The sequence below is a fragment of the Vigna unguiculata genome, chromosome 3, assembly GCF_037176805.1.
Source record: "Vigna unguiculata cultivar grain cowpea cultivar isolate G323 ecotype 2 chromosome 3, ASM3717680v1, whole genome shotgun sequence".
NCBI classification, from domain to species: Eukaryota; Viridiplantae; Streptophyta; class Magnoliopsida; order Fabales; family Fabaceae; genus Vigna; species Vigna unguiculata.
This window is the reverse complement of record NC_140794.1, coordinates 65025121-65049074: the sequence shown is the minus strand read 5'-3', so window position 1 is coordinate 65049074 and position 23954 is coordinate 65025121. Positions and strand designations below refer to the sequence as shown.

Genomic DNA, 23954 nt, shown 5'->3' with positions numbered 1-23954 from the left:
ATAAGAAAAAATATTATTAGTTTTATAAAATAAAGTAAAAAAAAAAACTGGGTGGATGTGAAGAATGTATGTAGTTCTCACAAAATCGGGTTCCAACCTTTTGCATCCCACTTTCTCCAGCACCTTCTATGCAATTCAAATTTGTTTTTTCGGAATACTATTTTTTTATATATATCTGAAAGCCCGTTAGAATCTCCATATGCATAGGCGGTATTACAAGAAAAGTGACGGTGTAAAAAAGAAATCTCAAAATCTTATTTCCTTACTTTTGAGAGTCCACCACGAAGTTTATTAACTTGCATGAAATGGGTTATATTAGGGATTTTTCTTCCTGTGCCTCCACACTTTCTTTGTGTATCCTCATAAAATGATCAGTTTATTCTCCCTAAAAGGAACTTCTAGATTATATGTTCTACAATTTTTTTGAAACAAGTTTTCCAAAATTTTCAGAATAAAATTTTGAAACAATTTTTGGGATGCATGAAACAAATTATAAAATAAGTTTTTCGAAATAATTTCTTCGAAGCAAACTGTTCGGGACACATATAATACCTTTCGATTTTTTGGAACATCTTCCACGAGATATGTTTCGAAAGAGATTTTGTTTGTGCTCTAACTCTCTTCTTCCCTTTGCATCGTTCCTTCTTTTCATCTTCCTTTCCAACGATGATAAAAGTTACAGTGCTGGTACCGATAGTAGCATGGTGCAGTGATGAAAGATAACTAGTCTTTACTTAGTAGTGTGGGGGTTCAGTTGGTACTTGTGAGGTGCGGAAAGCAATAGCCATTTATCGCCCATAATTTTACAAATTTGAATCCATGAACCCAGATTGAAATAAGTTAGGGGTATATTACATAGAACTAGTTCTTGTTAAATATAGTGACAAATTCTTTTTAAAAACAAAAGCAAAAATATGAATTTTAATAAGGTTTGCACTAAATATAGTTTTGTGGATTTCTTTACATAAACATGCAGTTTATCCATTTATTTTGTCGATAACTAACATACTTTAATGAAAAAACTTAAACTCAAAATGTAAACAAAACAAAAATAGAATTTGTCGGTAACTAACATACGTTAATAAAAATAAATAAACTCAAAATGTAAACAAAACTATTGAGAAAATTTAGCCTCAACCTTAAAAAAATATAGAGAAGAATTTGGCTTCAATGGTTTACTAAACTCATTTAATTTGAACTTAAATGTTGTTGGAAATAGTTTAAATATGAGTCAAAAGTCTCACATTGGACAAATTTAAATACTATATAAGAATAAAGACCCATAACATCATTGTCTTAAGGTTTCTGGGTAAAAATAGTATCAAATACCTTATACGTGTGTAAAATCAATGTCCACAATCTCTCAATGACCATAACCCACATGATAAAATTCATAATCAGTTAATGTTGTATTTTCTAGTGTTCTAATATAGTGTTGTAGTTTTCATCTTTTTCATCCCACGACTCCATCACTAGATAATTCATTGTCTTGTAGATGCATTTGCTGATAATAGATTGTTCCTTGTTGAGTTTATTGTTTTGCAACACATTCAATCTTTTGTTATGAACCTGTTCCAAATGGAAGTGTGGAATCCTACTTGCATGGTTCTTAAAAACTTCTTGTTATTTGCTCACTTCATTATCGAGGTTTGTTAGTTCTTTAGAATAAGGTTCATATTTTATTCTATCTTCTAGTAGGGATTGAAAGGGAAAACAACCCGTTTGAGTGGAGTGTTTGTTAGATTGTCGAAATCGATTGATCTAAAGGGCATCAAAACCTATCATACAATAAATTATCCTCGATATACACAAAATTCGGAAACACACCTCATCAATGGTTATAAGATAAATGCATGATAGCAGTGTTATCATAATACATTACAAGTGGCCTGTAAATACTTTTAACAATTTAAAAGTCAGAAATCAAATTTTTAAGCCACACTGTTTAACAAGTGCTTTATAACGAGCAACATACTGCCTCTATGGTAGGAGTAGCGGTAAGAGTTTGTTTAACACTCTTCCAAGAAATAGCTTATCCTATTATCATAAAACCAAAGTCGGAAGTAAATTTTCGACAACCAGAAAAATCAAAATTAAAATAAATCAATAACATGAAGTTGATCAAACTTCTTATAGGTCAACATGTGATCCTTGGTTCATGCAAATATCCAAAGACCTTATTGATAGCTTTCTAGTTACTCCAACTTGGGTCACTCAAGTATCTCCCTGAAACATTAACAACAAAAGCAATATCGGAATGAGTACAAAATTGAGTATATATTAAACTAACAATAGTGGAAGCATATGAGACTTTTTCCATTTAGACTTTATCATTATCATTTTGAGGACACGGAGATTTAAAGAGTTTATCACCTTTTTTAAGGTATGCAACACATGAGGAACAAGAAAGAATGCATGTTAAACCTTGAGAACTTTGTCAATATATCTCTCTGAGGCTAGGGATCTCTCAACAGATTACTAAATTCAAGTCTATCATAGACTATTCAATGAGCAGTCCAGTCCATCACAAACTGTTCATCATAAACCCAAACGTCTTATTCATGTAATTAATAACCATGTACTATATAATTGTTACTAACAAATAATATAATTTACTAATTAATTTTAATCCACAATGATAACAAAATAAAGAATAATAATTTTATATAATGAAATTATATAAAATACAACCGTATCCCTTTATGCGATGAACTTAAAATTAAAATTTTCTGTAAACTTTTCTTTTTGTTTGAGGTAAATGGAAAAAAAATGGTGAGACAGAATAAAATTGTTTACAAAATATAAAAGGTTCCATTTATAAAACGTTGAAAAAAATGAATAAAACATAACAGTAGTTTAAAATAAATAACTTTTCTTTTTTGTTTATACGAGGCCAAAACCCCAAATTGAATTGAAAAAAGAAATAAATAGAAAAAAGCTTATGTGTCAATTAGTAGATAATTTGCAAACCTCAAATTGGGTGGGAATAGAAACTCTCCTTGGGTCAATTTGCAACCCAATGTTGGAGTTCTGGCCTGATAATTTGGGCCATAGAGAATCCAAATGCTAAGCTGGGCTTGGTGGAAGTGTAAGGTGAGGTGATTAGCGCTGACGCTGAAATATAGAGTAGAGTCAGCAAGAACGAAGGGGTTTGTACTCTGCATCTGCACTTCGGACCTTGCAAGATCCAGTGCTGTAATCTCTGCATTCTCTAATGGTACTTCAATTTCGTTTTCCTTCTCTCTTCTCGTTTTCAAATTCGATTTCGATTTCCTAATCTTGTGTTTTAATTTCTGTGGAAGGCTCCAAAACCGATTACGAGTCCTGTGCCCGATTCGTGGTACCCCACACTCTCCGTCTTTACCCTCGCCATCGGCCTCGTCTTAACCGCATCTTTCTTCATGTGAGTTCCTCTCGATCTACATTTCTTATTTTGATCTCCATGTTTCAATTTGCTTGCCAATTATGAGAAGGTTCCTGTGGATTTATGAATCTTTGAAATTTTACTCAACTGTAACAACGCTGGATTTCATTAATCTGAGTTTGTTGGAAAATGCTATCGTTGTGTTGCTACCTTGATCTCCGTAAGTGATAGCCAATACGGAGTCAACGCAGGGCAAGTCTTCTGAGATGAGAAGCACGAAATTCAGAATTGGAGTTTCACTCCAGTCATTTACGTAATAAGTTTTAATGGTTAGCATAGGTTAGTAAGGCGAAACCTCCAATTCTAATTGGAAAACAATAACAAAAATACATAAGCAAGTTTTGTGCTCTTGATAAATGCTTGTCATTGGTGGAACGTAGATTTCTCCTGCTTGAAGGTATGGAATTGGCTGCTGGGGTGAGAGATTTTGTGCAGGAGTAAATTTAACATAGGGTTTAATTTCTTAAATTTAGAGTAACAAAGGATCTTGCAGAACTACAATCTTCTAGGAAGGCATCCTGGTCAAGATGTTGTTAAATTTTTACGTGTGATCTAACATTCGCCCTTTTTGCCCATTTGTTGTTTAACCACCTAAATGAGCTGATGCGCAAGGAAGTATAGACACTCCAAAATAGTAGTTGAGTTTGTTCATACCTGGGTTAGACATATTGTTGGAAATTCGCTTTATATGTGGTTAGCCCTAATTCACCTTAGTTGTAGACTCTTTTAGGATTGCTTTAATTGCAACCTTAAAGGTGGTGGTTTAGATCCACATGAAATAGTGATGTGGTTAAATTGGAGTTAGACATTATTTTATAAGTTGTTTTTATGAAATCAAGTTAGAGCTAAATCCACATTTTAAGATATATAGATAGTTTCTATTTAAAATGGCTGGATTTATCATCCTCAATCTGTGTCTAACTTCGTGTTATCTTGTGCAAAAAATGTGATTGGTGTTCAACGGAAGAACTTTTGTATTTGGCACATGCTTATTATATATGTGAAATCTGACCTCATAGCTGAATGATATTATTATCGTGACCAATTATAAATAAGTTGTAGGTGCGTGTCCGGCTTGGACTTTTATTGTCTTGTATTTTGTGGTATTGAACTGTTTTTAATCTTAGAAGCATTAGGAATTTCCCCTTGTCCTGTTAGATCAAGTATCATGAACTCTGAATATTCATACCATACTAACTGCTATCATGGTATCTATATTCTTCTTTAGTCATAAAATAAATGGATGATTATTTGCAGTTATGAAGCAACCTCTTCTAGGAAAACTCGTTCACTTGTTCAGGAGCTTGCAACTGGAGCAGTTGCATCAGTCTTCTTGGTATGTATTTTTTGTTCAATCACTTCTTGCCGTTAAACCGGTATGATATAGTAAACTTATGCTAATGTGTCTATTTTCTTGGCAGGGTTTTGGGTCCTTGTTCCTCTTAATTGCTTGTGGCGTTTATGTCTAATTAAACATTGAATTGGATGAAAATTTTGTGAAGCAAATAGTTTTATATGACTAAAAGTTATGATCTTGATCTATCAATGACAATGTTGGTTATGTGTAATGTTCAAGAAGATTATGATATATGAGGATAGCTTTTAGACATGAATCTGCGTTACATTTCTATATACTGAATGCTGATGAACATTATGGTTGATAGTATAAACAGCGTAAATTTATCTGACTGGATAGTTTGGTTGGTTTTGAGTGTGCATTTAGGCTTGGGCTCTCGACGAAAAGTGCAAGTGGTTATTCAATTTTTCTTCCCACTAAAAATTAGTCTTTTGATAATTTTTAAGAGGGTAATTTATTTTGTAAAAAATTTAAGAAATTTTAAAAGAAATTAAAATTCTATATTTCTACGTTTCTTTTTCTTTTCATGTTCTCTTTAATTTGTTTCTAGTAAAGTTTTCATCTCTTTGATTACAATAGCAGATTAAGAAAAAACAAAAAGAAAAATGTTACAATCAATACTGTTTACTTAGGCCAGTATTATAATCGTAACATTTATTTTGGTAAATGTTGAAGATTTCTTTCAAACTGTGGATAGTGTTTGTTCTTTTGTTAACATACTTAGAGTTATTTTATTGTTACTATTAAGTTCAAGTTATTTTATTGTTAATATTAAGTCCAAGTTATTTTTCAATCAACTGTTTGTTTGAAAATTTCTTAGTCAACATTAGAGGTGTTTTTTTTTTTTTATTATTATTGTTAAACATAATTGTTTTTCAATTTTTGTTCTTTTTTAATTGAAGTTAGTTGGGTTTATTTTCATCTTTATCGAGTTTAAGTCGTTTTTTGAACATGTGTTTGGTTTATTTTTAATCAATGTTAATAATGATTTTATCAGCCAATGTAAGCAGAATTATTTATTAAAGTGAGTGATTTTTTTATATTTATATTGTGATCCTGGCGGAACATTATTAGGACAGGTCCCCAAAATTTTTGGGACTTTTTTTTATATATATTTATATCTTTAAAATTAAAATTATATATTATTTATATTAAGTTTATATTATGAAAAATAATAATAAAAAGTAAAATTAAAAAATTTAATGGAAGCATTGATTTATAAAAGAAATTAGTTTTTTTTTGTTATAAGATCTTTCTACCCAGTAAGTTATTATGAAAGCGTGTGAGGAGAAAAAAAAAATACAAAGAGATAAATTGGAAAACAAAGGTTGAAGAACACATAGATTAACATTGAAATATACATTTTTTGTATTATCTCTTACATATTAAGTATCTTATAATGATGATTTATGTATGTTAGAGTTATGATTCTTCTTAGGATGTTTATCCCAAATTAGAATAAACTGTAATTATGATTTTAGGGATTTTTTTATGAAATTGATATGAACCTTAATTATAATTTTTCCCAAATTAGTATAACCTTTAATTATGAAATTTAGTAATTTTGTGTTTTTCTGCTTATGGTAAATTTTTTAAAGTTTTGAATTTATACAGGATTGCTTATTTAATCAAAGTATGTGTTTAGTTATGTTTTGCAATGTGATAATTATGATTTGTAAATATAAATTTTAGATGAAAAAATGCATCTACGTTAACTAACCTTGAGAAATTTCATGAGAATCAAGAATTCAAGACAATGAAAAACAAATATCTAAAATTCTGAGAATTACATATAATGAATTTAAAAATTCATTAGAACGCGATCCGGAAAAAACGTCCTCAAATTTGACAATATCTACCCAATCAAATTGATGAGTTCGGGAAAAGTGTCATCAAATTTGACAATATCCATCTAATCATATTGATGAGGTACGAAGAGCTTATCTAAAATGATATTCATGGTTTGATATCGTAATATAATAATGAATGATAGTCAAATTTTTTTGAATTCTACCATTATGTGTGCTTATTTTAAGCATAGAAAATGAAAAGAAAAAATGAAGAGTTTTTTTTTTAACTAAAAAAAATTATATATAAAAAATCTAATTTGACACTCCTAAGTTATTATTTCTGGATATTATTTAGAGTTTTCTCTAATATTGTGAAGATAATTTTTTATGAGTGTTAAACTAAATTTTTTCAGTTGATATGTATTGTGATTAATTTTTACTCTTTTTTATGTAGTCATTAGTTTTTGTAGTTTTTTTTTATTAATAATATCAATATTGTTTTCTTTCAATAGTTTGTTTTAATTTTTTTAAGGTTGACCGAAAAACTTCTAGTCAATAACAATTAAAACTTTTTTTGATGAATGTGAGAAAATTTTTTTCAATATCGCTTAAAAAGTCGTCTAAAAGAAATATCCATATAATTTCATTAATATCAATTGGTTCAAGAATTTTGGTAAAAATAACAGTTCAAATTGATTAAATAATAATCAATATTAATATTTAAATATTTTTAAAATTTTGCGATAATTAAAATATTTAATTTAAATAAGAAAATTAATTCAATAAATTTAAATTATCTTCTCTAAATGAAGCATTTAATAAGTTAAAAATTAAAAAATATTAATTTAAATTAACATAAATAGAAAATATAGTTTTTTTATCCAAACTCTTCTTATTTTCAATAGTTAAGAAGAGAGAAAAAGATATACCAAAATAGTATAAACCAGCAATTATAACCTTTTGAGCAAATTGGCATATTAGAAAGGATAATGATATTTTAATTTATTTTTTTATTCACTTTTATTTTACTATTTCAATCATCGTTAAATTATTTATTTTAATTCTTTTAGTGATGTTATGTGATAATCTAATAATAATTAAAATGATAAGTTAAAAGTAGATAAAAAAAATAGATTAAAATATCATTATCCTATTAGAAATACAACTAAACTACACTCCGATCTTTACTTATGACCTAAACTCTCCATGAACGTTTCATAGTGCAACACTCAGTCTTTGTTCTTTACAGTTGCACTGCGAAATAAATCGAGTTATCCAAATATTTTGATCCCTTCACTAATTATATATATATATATATAATACACGTTCATTTGACATACACATATGTCATGCAGTGCAATGTTACTAAAATTTATTGAATAATTTCATGAAAGATACCAACCTTTTATTTATATTAACGCTTTTATAACTTATGTATCACTTGTATAAGTTAAGAAAAAACGATACAATTTTTAAACATTTGTTTACTCATTTTCTTAAATATTGTTTATGTTGTGGTTGACATCAATTGTCCCGTAGTGGAGATTGGGTAGGTCGAGTTACAATTGAATCATGACACTTAGACTTATACACTCTTAAGTAGAAAGAGTTGCATTTTCATTAACAATTATAGCTTTTGACCAAGTGGTAAGAGCTCGATTCAATAATTAGTATCAGAGACTAATAGCAATAGCTTTTGGCCAAGTGATAAGCGCTCGATCCAAAAATTTATTCTTTTAGAAATAGTTATAAAACATAATTTAGATTTTTTATATGACAAATCACCACAAGAAAAATTTTAAAACATAATTAAGAAAGTGGTCTCTAAACATAGGCAATGCGGATCGGCTCAGTCCGTTTAGGTCCGTCCCACATTAGACCCGCACATTATGAGTCAGGTTGGCTCACCTGTAAAGAAGTTGTGGGCTTGAAAAAGTGGCCTGCTCCAAATACTTGTGGACCCGCAGGTTGGCCCACATATTTGGGCATCTTGACTTAAAAAAAACAAGTCTTAGACATCATAATTTTAATATTTGAAGCATCAAAACAGTTCAATAAAACGAACCTGGAGCATAAAAATAGTCCAGTATAACAAATCAAAATCGTCCATAATATTTGGAATATCATAATTTTAATATTTGGAACATCAAAACATTCAAATAAAATAAATCCTAGAGCATCAAAACAAGTCCAATATACAACATCATAAGAGTCCAATAAAACAAGTCTTGGACCATCAAAACAAGTCTAATAAACAACATTAAAACATGAACTTGTTACTAAGCTAGGGTGAGAAGTGTTAGGTTATTCGGGCTGCGGGTCAGTCCGCACAGTCACGAGTTATGTGGGCCGTGCTTTGGCAAGCCTGCGGTTTCACTATATCGGCCCGCCCAAAGTATTTTTAGTGGGTCGGCCTGCCGGGCCAAGCCACATTGCCATTCCTATGTTTAGAGACCAATTTCTTAATTTGAGACCAATCCTTTTAGTAGCCAAAACATTGGTAGCTAATGTTAGTGACCACTTTAGAGACCAATTCATAATAGAAACTATTTTAGTCACCAATTTAGAAAACAATTATAATTTTTTAAAACTATTTTGGTTACCAATAATTTCTAGTTTATAAATTGATCACTGTATTGACTAATTATTTTTTATCACTAAAATTTATTATTCAAAAATTTTCTTATAGTGAATGTTTTTATATTAAAAAAAGGAAAAATACTTTTATGCCTTCGATAAATGCACCAAGCTTAACACCGTGTTCACATGAGAAGATTAATAAAATCATCCGATTTGCGAGGACAAATTCTGAGCTTTTTTCTTGTGTGAATGAAAGGATGTGAGTAGATTTGCATAGACATATTTGTGAGTAAACATCCAAATCCCATCTCTTCAAAGCGCAAAGATTTGCAAGGGTGAAATATACTTTTACCATTATGTCCTTTCACATGTGTGTGAGTGTCCAACAAAGGGTGGTGGGTTTTCATGGCATGGGATGAACCGGTTACGTAACCAGTTCCTTTGTGCGTGTGAAGCATGGGTAGTGGTGGATCTTGACCAAAAGTGTTAGAGGGGCCAAAGTAATATAATTTTGAGATCATTAGATTCGATCATTAGTAAGTATAATGCTTCAAAAAATGACTTCTCTAATCGAATATTTTTTATCATTAGTATAATGCTTCAAAATATAATATTTGGAGAGGTAGAATCATCTTGTTTTAGTCAATAATTTCCTTTTCATCACTCTTAAACGATTAATTTATTCTTTCATTCTTTATCAATATACCTATTTTGTAAATAATACTAAAAAATAATTGATCATAATCTAATAAAAAAATAAGACACGTAATTATTAAAATAAAAAATATATTCATTATTATTAATAATACATTTTTTTTTCTATATTCATAAAAAAATGAATACACAAAAAGCTCATGAAATAAAAAATAATAATGTTTTCATTATCAAGTAAGACAAGAGACGGGAAAGGAAGATGATAAATGAGAAATATAATGAGTTTATGTCTAACTTTTTTTTTCTCTAAAAACAAAAAGAAGACATATGAGGGTGATAGATTATTACAATTTGTGAAAAACTAAAAAGACAATGAAAAGAAAAATAAAAATTATGTTAATAAATATTTGGTTTAATTACTCCTTTGATTCAAGCTTTCGTTTAAAAATGTTAAGTTGATCCTCCAATTTTTTTTTTAATCTCAATTTGGTCTCGATTTTTAAAAAACTGATGTAATTCGATCTTTTACGATAAATTTCGTTAAATTCCTCAAAACAGAACAATGATCTTTTCATTAAAATTGAGACTCTTAATATGAATGATTTACTTTGTTGGTGTAATTAACTTAATCCTAATGTCAATTTTTAAATAAAAACAAAAACCAAAAGATAAATTAAACTTAAATATTTTTATTTTTTTATTATATTTAATTTTATATTTTATTATGTATTTACATTAAATACTATGATTAAATAAAAGAAATTTAAAAATTTATTTTTATTAATTTCTAATATATATATATATATTACCTACAATTTTAAAAAATTTAAATATATTTTTATATTATATTATATATATATATATATATATATATATATATATATATATATATATATATATATATATATATATATATATATATATATATATATATATATATATATATATATAAAATCAAAACTTTGGGGGGTCAGGGCCCCTCCCTGCCCCCAAAGAAATTCGCCACTGAGCATGGGAGGGAATCAGTTACCTAATTGATTCTTTCTTTGGGTTTATATATATTATCATAAAAATATATTATATATAATAATAATATTAATAATAATATATTAATTTTATTATAAGAGTAAAATAGTAATTTCATTTTTTTTTATCTATCATATCAATAAAATCATTCACCAACTATCGCAAATTTCATCTCAAAATCCACTCATTTTTATCCTCAAATCTCTTAAAAAAACACAAAAAATCATATATTCAAATATTCTCATATCCATCCAAATTTATTCTCACACTCTTCTTTAAATCCATCTCTTCAAAGAAACACACCTTAAAGTAATACAAGTTTTTCAAACACTTGCTTATGACTTATTCTCATTAATCTTCTTATTCAAAAATATAAAAAGCATCAATATTTTATATAATTTTTAGGATTTCAAAAAGAAATCTTTGTTTAAATTTGTATAAAATATTAGGAAAAAAAAAGACTAATATAGTAAGTTAATTTTTTTTTATGAAAACACCACTATTAAAATAATTGTATACTTTTTTGACTTGGTCAATGTGTGAAAAAGACTTCAATGATAAATCAGTGTCCTCCATTGATTGATGGTTTTGTTGATTTATGTTGTGTCTTGTGTACTTGACAATCTTCGACAAATTTGATATTGATATAACCTATGGTCTGATTCTCTTTGCAAGGAAATTGCACACATAGTAAATTGAATTGGCAATGGCAATGAGAATCCAACAATAATTGGGACCACTTATTTATGATATTTTTTTATGTAATCAATCTTAACATATGATGGTTAGTTTTATATTTGCAATTTTCTACTTTATTGAATGCTTCTTCACCATTTTGAGCATGCTTTTTAAGGGTGTATTCCTTCGCAATTTTTTTTTTCAATATGTATTTTAATGGTGTATATAATTAATTCTTTTTTAGATTTACATAAAAAATCTGTAAATTTTAAGAGATTTATAATTTAAATCTTAAATAATTTGTACAATATGAAATTGTTAAATTTGAAAGAAAAATGAATTTACAAAACTGTATAGAATTTTTGTATTTTAAGCAATATAAATAGTATATATCTCTCATTTTTGTCCAAAAAATACCTGTGATTGTAATTCCCAAAATCTTTTAAGTAAAGTGTATTTTATTGGCGGCCATTGTTACAAATAACTTATGGCAGTGGTGGTTTTAATTTGGTGGTGGTGATGGTGGTGACAACATTGATTATGTTGACAATAGTAAATGGTATGAAATGGAGGATAAGAGTGACAAAGAAGTCTATTGTGAGGGTCATGAATCATGATAAAGTGGAAGTTGAGAGTAATGAGATGGATGGTGAGACTAAATTAAACAAATTTAACTAAAATAGAGACTTATTTAAACAAAACACAAACAATCACAATTAAAATAGTTCACATAATGTGAATAATGTTAGTTGTACACTCTACTGTTGTCAATTTACACAATGTGAAAGGACAAAATTGAATGTAATTTAATAAAACAGGAACCAAATTGAACGAAACAAAAATAGAGAAATCAAACTCTCACAACTTAGACTAAAACAATGACCAAAACAGTATATAAACCTAATAATTATTTGCATTTAGGTACCTGGTTAACTTATAGAAAGAATATTTACATCTTGATCGAGTAACCAAACTAATTATGAAAATGAATATTTAGAAGTGAAATATAATATACCTTGAAATAAATATTTATAGAAAAAAAATATTAAGATGAATGAAAAGTCACATCTACCATTAAGAAAGTGAAATTTAAATATAAACAAGGGTTAAATATGTTTTTAGTCCTTTAACTTTAAGTTAAAATTGTAATTAGTTCATTTTTGAGATTTTTGTCTAATTTAGTTCCCCAAGTTTAGAAATGTGTGAATTTAGTCTTTTTAACCAAATTTTGTTAAGTTTATTTGACGCTTCAAAAGCTTTTCATGATAATATTTGAGTTATTTATACCGTTTGACACATTTATGCTTCAATGTTAGTTGAAAAAAGTGTTTGAGATGTCAAATAAACTTAACAAATTTGATTAAAAAGACTAAATTCATGATTAAAAATGAATAAATTCATGCATTTCTAAAAGTGGAGACTAAATTAGACCAAAATTTCGAAGAAAGACTAATCCTAATTTTTAGTGAAAGTTAAAAGATAAAAACATATTTAAATTCTATAAATAAATATCACAAAATCAACTAGATATGATATTTGCACTTATCTATTATTATTTGACAATATGTAAATGAGAAATTGCTAACATATCTTATATTTGACAATATCTTAAGTAAATGAGAAATTTCTAACCTATCCTATCTGTGAACATCAAATATAAGAATAAAAGAGATCATCCATAACTAACATACCAGATCGAACCAAACTCGTTTCTTAATAAGTTTGGAATGACCTTTTGATATGTTCTAATTTGATTAAAATATTTGTCTACCAATAATGCACCAACAAACTAAATAGTAAATGAAAAAAATAGTTAATTATTTATAATATTTATAACATCTAATTATTATTGATTATAATATTAAAAATAATATTTTCAATTTAATTTTTTTTGAAAATGTTCTTTAATTATTAATTAGCTTATATATTTTTCAAAAAACATTTCAAAAATAAATATTATATTAATTAGTATAGTACCAAACACCGTTAACCATATTGGAGGTAGAGTTAGACATTTGGGTTTAGACATGTAGCACCGAAAATTCATAATTCTCTGGCAGTGGGGGAGCACCATAAGGGCAGGGGGCATGGCCCCAAAAATTTTGAATCTTTTTTATGTTATATATATTTTAAATTGTTTATATATTATAGATATTAAAAAATATATTATGATTAAATTAAATATTTTATTTCTTTTATAAACATAATAATTAATGCTAATAAAATATAAAATATAAAATTAAACATAATAAAAATAAAGAATAAAAAAATTTATCAAGATATTTTTTTATTTTTTATTTATTTATTAATTATGGTTTGAGTTTCTCACAAATTGTTTTCATATTCCATTTTCATCTGTTTTCTCTTTTTGATTTTGAAAAAAAAAGATCTATTATTTTTGCTCTTATTTCTCTTATGTCATCCTCCATTCTCGTGGGAGAAAAAAAGAAGATAATTCTTTGGTGTCAATTGATAGTAAAATATTAGTTTAATAATTTATTTAATGATCCTTTTTTATATTAATTGTTTATTTCATGAATATAGAAGAAAAAATATTGTACTGTGTGTTTTTTTATAACCGAATTTTAATTGTGGTTCCATTATATGGCTTGAGTTTCTCACAAATTATTCTCATATCTCATTCTCAGCTGTTTACTTTTATTTTTGAAGAGAAAAAGATCTATCATTTTTGCTCTTATTTCTCCTCTACTCTCTTCCATTCACAAGAGAGAAAAAAAGAAGGTAATTCTTTGATCTCAATTGATAGTGAAATATTAGTTGAATAATTTATTTAATGAACCTGTTTTATATTAATTTTTTATTTTATGAACATAAAAGAAAAAATATTATACTGTATGGTTCTTTATAACCGAATTTTAATTGTGATTCCATTATATGTCTTGAGTTTTTCACAAATTGTTTTCACCTATCTTTTTTTGTTTCTGAAGAAAAAAAATCTATTATTTTTGCTCTCATCTCTCAGTCGTTTTCTTCCATTCTCGAAAAAATAAGAAAGAAGGTCATTCTCTCTTGTCTCACTTGATAGTAAAATATTAGTTTAATCATTTATTTAATCAGCATCTTGTATATTAATTTTTTATTTTATGAAAATAGAAAAAAAATATTGTACTTTGTGTTTTTTATAATTAGATTTTAAGTGTGGTTTGATTATTATTGAATTTTCTTTTGACAATTTTGATATGTGTGATTTATTTTTAGTTATTGTTATACTAAATTATGTATTCATTTTTATTTTATTAGTGATAATAATTAAATATATAAATTTTTGATATATTATTTTGGCTCCCCCAACAATTTTTGTTAAGATCTGTCACTGTTCTCAGGAGACACAGAGTTTAAAGATGTGTTTGCTTTCGGGGATGAATACGAGGGAGGGTGTCTAGATGCATAAGTAAGGACGAATTTGAGAGTTATTTCAGTGTTTGGTTCAAAGGATCCGAGTTGATTTGAGAAGATGAATTTGAAGGAGACCTCAAAATTCTCATCCTCTCATTTTGAAGAGATGAGGAAGGCAAGAGACGTCATTACATGAACTTTGACGTTTTTGTCCATTACAGTTACATATGACTTCAAAATGATTTTTTTTGTTAACAGTAATTTTTTGTTAATAAAAAAATTTATTTAAAATACTTATTATACTCTAAATTATTAAAAAGCTATATATATATATATATTTTTTTTTCTTCTTTTTGTTATGTATAACGTATAATAACATACTTACTTTTTTAATTAATTTGATACTACTGTTATATCATTCAAATTATTGAAGAGTAATATATAAATCTTTTCTATAATAAAAGATATATTAATTATTATGATAAAAACAAAGTGAAAGATTAATAAAAGAAAGGTAATAATATGTCAAACAAGAACTAACAAAGTAATATTGAAATAAAGATAGAAAATAAACAAATACTTGTTGTAGAACTTAAATTAATATTTTACAGTTTATTAAATACACAAATTGAAAAATTTTAAATAAGTGTTTCATTACCCATACCCTTAACCCTTCTATTTTCATTTGTAAATAAAAACATATAGAAATAATAATAATAATTAAAATATTAATAATAATAACACTAATACTAATAAATTACTAGTTTTAATTGTAGAATTAAAATTATTAAAAAAATTAATAATAATAATAATTATTATTAAAATTTGTAGAAAATTAATAAAATTAATAATAATAACATTAATAATATAATCATAATATTAAAACTAATAATATTAATAATAAAACTAATAATAATAATACTAAAACTAATAATAATTATTTTATTTTATTTTATACTAATTTTAACCGTAAGTAAAAATATAATCTAACAATTTTATCTATTACAATATTATTTTATATCTATTATATTCATCGAATCATTCACAAATTTTCATCAACTTTATCTTCAAATCTCTTCAATTTCACCTCTCCACCCCTTTAAACAAACAACCTCACTTTCTTCTCTCAATCAAATTCATCTATTTACCCTTCTCAAAAATATCTTTCGAAGCAATCGGGACTTTGATCCATGTTCTGTTTGAATTGTAGACTTTAGTATAATTTATCCAAATAGCATGTTGAACAAGTTTCATATGATTACTTTTTTAATTTAGTTTGAAAAATATAATAAAATTATAAAAAAGCGAAAAAGTAAGAATTTTTTTTTTATGATTCAGCTGTGGTAGAATACTCTTATTTAAGATTAAAATTATATATTACGTAAATATATTCTAAAATAGCATTTAAGCGACTTAAGATATGGATATATTAATATTTTTTAATAAAAAATAATTTTTTATTCCATAATTCATTGCTAGATTATTTTAATAGCCTAAATTTCTTATTTTAAATAATATTTTTATTTTTTTTATTAAATACGAGTCTATCCACGTAACCACAACCTTAAGAGCTTAATAAAAATAAACTATTTAGAAAGAAGCAAGTTCACAAAACAAGAATCACAAAGTTAAGAATTTACATGTTACAAACTTTAATGTTATGTTTCCCTAATTTTACTGAAATTGCGAAATGAAAAGGTGTAAAGGTTGGAGGTTTGTTAGGTTAGAAAGTTTGGGTAATATATGAAGTAAAAATTTAAGATAACACTTTAAGATTTTGAGTTAAATATGTTTAATTTTTCTATTATATTTCTATTAAAATTTAAAATATTTATTAATGTGAAGTTATAAAGTGAACTAATGTTAAAGTTTGGAAAAAATGTAAGAGAAGTTGTAAGTTTAATTTTCCCATTATCATTTAAAACTCATAAGGTTTTAGTGAGTTTGGAAGAAAAGATGAAAGAAGTTGTGAGTTTAAAACCTTTTACTAACAAAAATATTAACAACTAATATCTATTCACTTTTTAATATCTCAGATCTTTTGCAAGGACAATTCTCAATTAACTTTTTACTCTCCCTTACTCTCCTTTTTAACACCCAAATAAGTGCAGATTAAGACATATATGTAGTATTTTTTAAATTTTAAGACATATTTTGATTTGATAGTTGTGATTCTTAATACGTGGTAGTGAGAGAAGTTGAACCAACAATCTCTCTCATTTTTCCTTCTTAAATTCATCAAACCAATCTTATAACTCACAAATATTAGTAAAAAGAGTTGAATTCAGAACCTCTCCCATAAACCCTAAATCCTAAACCCTAAACCCTAAACCTCATAACTCAATATGAGGTTTGAGTATGTGTTGCACCACTTTCTATCATTGTTTTCTTATGTTAGTCGTTGTTTCACTGATTTTAGTGGTCTCCTAAAGTAAACTTATTAATTTTTGTATCACCATCGGTCCATGATGTTTGAAAATTTGTAATAATATAATAATGTTGTTTTTATTTTGTAGGAAAAATATCATGAACATGTATATGAGGTAAAGTAACAATCCACACACAAAAAGACACAAATGTTTCACCCTCTACATTTGGTAGAAAAGTAAATGAAATGTGTTTGGAATGAATTGCTAAAAAAGATGCGAAAGGAACTTGTATGGGCTTGTTGAATTGAATGAACAAACTCAAAGTGCATTATGTTACAAACATCATCAATTGTTGTAGAGGTGAAAGAAAAAGTGAAAAATAAGATTATTAAATTAGATATTGGATGTGCTGCAAAGAAAGCTAAATATATAAAAGCGTTTGAAGAACTATAGAAAACAATACGATCAACAAATGCACTACACATCACAGTACCTCCAGAGTAATCTCCTCCTCTTCCACCGAGTTAATTCTTTTTTTTGTAAGTTTTTCTAAGTTCACATTATATTGATGTAAGAATTCCAATTCAAACAATTTTTTTTTCTTTTTTCTTTTTCATCCCACTCCTTTTGAAACGAAGCAGAATAGTGGGTTATCAAATTTGTTTTCTCCTTTACTCTAAAAATTGTCTCTGTATTGTACAACTAAATTTGTTTGTTCTGGGCGGTGTGAAGAGGGCCACAGGTTATGTGGCTCAGTGCTGATCACAGTACCTTTCTTTGAATTATTACTCTACGCACTGCTTCTAACTTCTGCTCCATATTTACTTTTTTACCATTTTTACTTCAAAACATTCAACATGGCCCCCTTTCCCTACATTATTATAAACTGTAATTCCGATTCTTACTTACACGGTAAGGTGAACCTTCAATTATAATTAGAGAAGAATTAGTAAAAGAAAATGACTTGAATAATTGTAGTCTTACAGAGAGAAAAAGCAAAAGTAGCGCCGTGTCTTTATTAGGGCATAATAAATTATAGTGTGCGGAAAGAAGTCACTAGAAAAAGGTAAATGAACAAAGTCTCTTAATTAAATGATTACGTGTCTCTTCTTTAAACTTGTTTTTGAAACATAGTATGTCACTTCAAATTCATTTTGGTTTGTAACATTTTATTTTCGAAAAGTACTTTTGAATCTTGACAAAACAACAAATCACCCACTTATAAATCCATTGCCAGTTACTGAAATCTCACCTTCATACTCATACACTCACACACACACCACTTGTTTCATTGGTGTGACAAAAAGCAAAGCTAGGTGGTAACAATGGCGGTGAAGAAGGCACGGATTGTGATAATAGGAGCAGGAATGGCGGGGCTCACTGCTGCCAACAGGCTTCACAGTGTGAGTGCCTCAAAGAACTTGTTTGAGGTGTGTGTTGTGGAAGGTGGAAACAGGATTGGTGGGAGAATCAACAGTTCAGAGTTTGGTGGTGACCGGATTGAGATGGGTGCTACTTGGATCCATGGAATTGAAGGAAGTCCAATCCACAAAATAGCTCAACAAATCCATGCACTTGAGTCTGACCAGCCTTGGGAGTGCATGGATGGGAACGACAACAAGGCCACCACCATTGCTGAAGGTGGCTTTGTGCTAACCCCTTCCTTTGTCCACCCCATCACCAAGCTTTTCAACAGTCTCATGGACCATGCTCAGGGAAAGATGTCAACACCAACAACCAACGGCGACAGCGGAATCCTCAGCATCGGTTCTTTTCTCAGACAAGGCCTTGATGCTTATTGGGGTTCGTCAAAAGAGGAAAAGGAGCTGAAAGGGTTCGGAAAGTGGAATAGGAAGTTGCTTGATGAAGCAATCTTTGCCATGCACGAGAACACGCAGAGGACTTGTACATCTGTTTCTGACTTGTTGACTTTGGATTATGGCGCAGAAAGTGAATACCAAATGTTTCCGGGTGAAGAAATCACAATTGCTAGAGGCTACTCGAGCATAATTGAAACGTTAGCGTCTGTGCTACCACCTGGTTCAGTTCAGTTGGGAAGAAAAGTCACAAGAATCGAATGGCAACCCGAGAGACACGAGGCCAACGGAACATGTTCTAGGCCCGTGGTGCTACATTTCTCTGATGGCTCTATTATGTCTGCGGATCATGTCATTGTCACGGTTTCACTGGGGGTGTTGAAGGCTTCTATCCGTGATGATGGTGATTCAGGTATGTCGATGTTCCATCCCCCTCTACCCTCTTTTAAGGCTGAGGCTATTTCAAGGCTTGGTTTTGGTGTTGTTAACAAGTTGTTCATGCAATTGAGTCCTCCTCATGGGAGAAGAGAGGAACACCCCAGAGGGTTCCCCTTCTTGCAAATGGTTTTCCATTCACCAAACTCTGAGTTGAGGCACAAGAAAATACCCTGGTGGATGAGGAAAACTGCTACTCTTTGTCCTATCTACAACAACTCTAGTGTCCTCTTATCTTGGTTTGCCGGGGAAGAAGCTCTGGCACTTGAGTCACTCAAAGATGAAGAGATCATTAAAGGGGTTTCAGACACAGTTTCATGCTTCCTGTCACATTCAGTTGAGTTTTGCAACGGGAATGTGAATTCTGAAAAGCACTCCCACGAATACAATGTTAAATTCAGTAAAGTGTTGAAGAGCCAATGGGGAACAGATCCTTTGTTTTTAGGCTCATACAGTCATGTGGCAGTTGGATCAAGTGGAGATGATTTTGATACAATGGCAGAACCTTTGCCAAAATGCAGTAGCAGCAGTAGCAGCCACCCTTCTGCTTCACCACCACTTCAAATCTTGTTTGCAGGGGAAGCAACCCACAGAACCCATTATTCCACAACTCATGGAGCTTACTTCAGTGGTCTTAGGGAAGCCAATAGGCTTATTCAACACTATTCACCGTGTTAAGATTTATAGTATAGCAACTTCTTTTTCATTTTCTCCCCTTTCAAAATTTGTATCATTAGTTTATATGATAGTATTCTTAGTTTGTCTTTGGGGAGATTAGTAACCGATTTCCCAACAATTGAAATTAGAAGTGGCAACATAGGGAAAACCAGTGTAGCCAATTACTTTCTTTTAAACTTTTTTGTGCATTTTCTTGTTGTTTCATATCTTTTAAATCATTACAACAAACACCTAATGTTCTTAAATTTAAACTTTGAAACACCAACCTGGCCTATAAACACTGTTTCATTTCATGTGTATTTTGTGGTTTCCCCCAGAGGACAGGATCCGGTAAAGCCGGGTCTTTCCAGCTTTTGGAACCGCTTCATCACCTCTAACATAAACGTAATCTGGCTTGTCAACTCATCTACGTATCCATTTTTCAATACAAAGCCATTTAATAGGAGCCTCTGCTTTAACCTGCAAAGAACTCATGTCTGTTTGAGTCAGATCAGAGTTTTACTTGGAACAATAATTGATGGTCTTTACGTTTTAACTTTAGTTCGCCGCAATTGGGAATAAAACATTGCACAATGCACTTTCCGTGACAGTAAAAAAATCCTCCTTTCGGCCAAACAGTGGTATAGTTGTAGAAATAAGCACACCGCCTCCTATTGTACAAATAATAACATTAACTTTCGCACTTGTCACCTCGATTTGCTTTTCATATCCACAAAATATCTTTCCATCAACTAATAAAATTGTTCCATTTTATTTTGTTTCAACCTTTCGTACCAGAGCCACCAGTAACAACGGTCTAGTAATACAGGGTTCCAATACATAAATGAAGATCATTTTGGATCTTCTTTCTCCTTATTTCATCATAAAGTTGAAGTTGGTAAGAAATCTCATGATCTCATGTAAACTTTAGGCTCTTTTCACTTTAAGGTATTTAATGTTCATATAGGAAAAAGAGAACAATGATTCAAAGTTGATATATTTTTTCATTTTTTATGGATTTGATGGAGAGCGAAAGGAAAAAATAGCCAGATTCTTTTATGTTCGATCATAGACTTGAAGGTGATACACATAAGATTATAGTTATGCCCTCACTTTATTTTTATTTTTTTAATTCAATTTAGTTTTATAAATATTTGTTTACTAAAATATTTTATTTTAATTTATTTATTTTGATACTTTTTATAAAATAAATCTAACTTATTTAGTTATAATTTTAAATTACTTTCAAAATTAAGGGTAATTTGGTAATTTTGATTTCTTCTTAAACTTAATTTTTAATTTATTACAAATTTTTATAAATTTTAATTGTAAATTTATTCATTTTCATCTCCAAATCTCTTAAAGTGAGAAAATTGAACAATATAAATTTAACTTCTTATCCACTCAAATCAATCCTCTTCATCTCTCTTATATTGATCTTCACACCTGAAAACATTCTTAACAAAACAAACAAATTACTTTAGTTGGAGCCGTAACATGTGAGGATGATCTTTTCCATCATTTTGATGGGAGAAAAGAAATAGAAGTAGATTAGTAAAAAAAGAGATAAATATGATTTTGGATGAAATTTGAATTTATTATTACCTTAAACTTCAACATAATTCTGTCTTAAAATTTAAAATTTAATAAATATAATTTACATAATCTAATTATGTCACATTTGTTTACGTGTCAAAAAATATTTCGATATAATTATTTTAAAATTTAAAAGTAAATAAATATAGTTCACTAATTATATAACATTTGTTTACGTGTCAAAAAAATATTTCACAGTGATGTTTTATTTAACACGTTTCAATTTGAATGACAATTTCAAACAAGATTTAATACATAAAGAAAATATAAAACAATATTAGGTAAAGGGAAAAACAGTTTGTAAAATTTTGGAAAAAAATGAAAATTTGAAATAGAATTTTGATGTGATAGAAAAAAATGAAGGATGGTAATGGAGTGTTGTGGAACACAGGGTCCCATGGGTGAAGGAGAGGAGTATCCAACCACAATGTCCTTTAACGTTAACAATGAGACAAAGGTGTAGTAGTACCAAAATGCTTCATTGTGCCCACATCACTCTACTCTCAACTCATTTTTCATTTTTCTCTTTTTCAGGATTCATCAATATCAAACGTCCCATCCAATCCAACCCTCCATAGTACGTTACTACGTGCGTACCATCTCTTCCTCATAAACCCTAAACTCAAACATTAACTTTTATAACAAATTTAAATATATTTTTCACATTATTTATTTATATTTATCATACAAGTGTATAAAAAAGAATCCGAGTATTATTAAAGATTAGTTTAAAATTAGTAAAACAAAGTCTGAGAATAAAAACGATTATTTATTCCATCCCAATCATTTGCACGTATAATGTTTTTGTGCAAGCTTTAACTCACAACACTTTTCTACAGACATATCTCCAACACTGTGGCCTACCAACCAAGAAGTATTGGTGCTAACGTTGGATTTTTCTGCAAAGCAAATCAACCAAGCTTGATACTTGTTTTAATTTGCTTTTAGAGATTGTCGAGAAAAGAAATCTAAGAGGAACAAACGTGAGTGATAAATAAAATACTAAAAAAATGTTATTTTAATGGATGAGAACTCTCTCTGAAAAATGAGAAATTTTATTTTTGTTCAAAAGTAGAGCTTGTTGTTTTGTTTTTACATTATTTAATTAAAATCACCTTACAAAAATAAAAGAACAAAAATGATAATAACTCTTATAATGATCTCGGTCACGTGGAGATATTCTTTTAGATTCTTGTTATGACTTCGTGAATATATCTTTCTGAATTCCTGTAATAATTTCGGCTTTGTATTTTTTTGGATTTTTCCAATGATCTCGACTGTGTAGAGATATTTTTTTAATTCTTGCAATGACCTCGACTATGTTTTCTGACTTGAATTTTTTCTCCATTTCTTAACCTATTGAATATCTCGATTTATTATAAATCTTTTTCAACCGAGAGAAAACAAAAATGTCCCACTTGCTGTCTCGTCCTGTTTCTTGTGTGCCTCAATCACACAGTAAGTAAGGATCGGACATCACAAACCATTGCTTTACCTAATAGATCTTTGTCTGACACGTAAACGAAGGAATCTGAATATACAAAATTTCTTTAATATCTTCTACTAAACATTTTATTTATGTAATGTGAATTTTAACTCTTTTTTGCTACAGCAGGTATTATTTTGAAATATATATTTTGACTTGTAAACAAATGTTAAAAAAGTATGACATTGGCAGTGTCAATTCGAAATTTGAAAGGAGTTAATTTTGACAGGATGACCTTTTGCCTGTAATCATGGTTATGATATTTGCCTACAACATGTTTGGTCTGTTATGAGTAAAACAAATTGATGTTTCAATTATTGGATGGAATGTGAGTGATGATAATATCCAATAGTATTATGCAGATAATGATTGTATTTATGAAGAGTTAATTGATGCCATATATAGGTGGTGAAGGTTAAGTTGGACCACTGAAAGGACGAAACGTGGGAGGAAGAGAGATTGTGTTGCAAAGTCTTATATTATTGATGCACGTTTGTTTTCTTTCAATCAGAGCACGGTGTGCAGCAGCGTACTTGCCCCCATAATTTCTTTCTCCCCAATCACCTTCTAAACCCCCACTCATTCAAACAAATCTTAATGCAACCTTTAAACCTATAATTATAATACAAATTATAATATTTTATTTTTAAAAATCTAAACCTTATATGTTAAGAATAGTCCAATAGTCCAAGTACCATAGTTTAAGTGTCAGTCAAAGTTCCACATCA

The 23954-nt window shown here is 28.7% G+C and overlaps 2 protein-coding genes across 2 annotated transcripts; both read left to right on the top strand.

The window, feature by feature from the left end:
• The first annotated feature begins 3027 nt into the window (after nucleotides 1-3027).
• LOC114177375 (uncharacterized) lies at nucleotides 3028-5033 on the top strand. Its single transcript, XM_028062694.2, has 4 exons — nucleotides 3028-3217; nucleotides 3303-3403; nucleotides 4682-4760; nucleotides 4846-5033. The coding sequence occupies exons 1-4, from the start codon at nucleotides 3215-3217 to the stop codon at nucleotides 4891-4893; spliced, it is 231 nt and encodes a 76-aa protein (XP_027918495.1). The 5' UTR covers nucleotides 3028-3214; the 3' UTR covers nucleotides 4894-5033.
• A 13398-nt stretch (nucleotides 5034-18431) lies between these two features.
• On the top strand, nucleotides 18432-20341 carry PAO5 (polyamine oxidase 5). Its single transcript, XM_028062532.2, has one exon. The coding sequence runs from the start codon at nucleotides 18561-18563 to the stop codon at nucleotides 20163-20165; it is 1605 nt and encodes a 534-aa protein (XP_027918333.1). The 5' UTR covers nucleotides 18432-18560; the 3' UTR covers nucleotides 20166-20341.
• Nucleotides 20342-23954: the final 3613 nt, after the last annotated feature.

What these genes read in the sequence shown, in the direction of transcription:
- LOC114177375 (XM_028062694.2), top strand. An exon ending in TTAACCGCATCTTTCTTCAT is followed by an intron (nt 3,404 to 4,681) that starts GTGAGTTCCTCT and finishes GATTATTTGCAG; the next exon opens with TTATGAAGCAACCTCTTCTA. An exon ending in CAGTTGCATCAGTCTTCTTG is followed by an intron (nt 4,761 to 4,845) that starts GTATGTATTTTT and finishes TTTTCTTGGCAG; the next exon opens with GGTTTTGGGTCCTTGTTCCT.
- PAO5 (XM_028062532.2), top strand. Translation starts at nt 18,561, where the DNA reads ATGGCGGTGAAGAAGGCACGGATTGTGATAATAGGAGCAGGAATGGCG.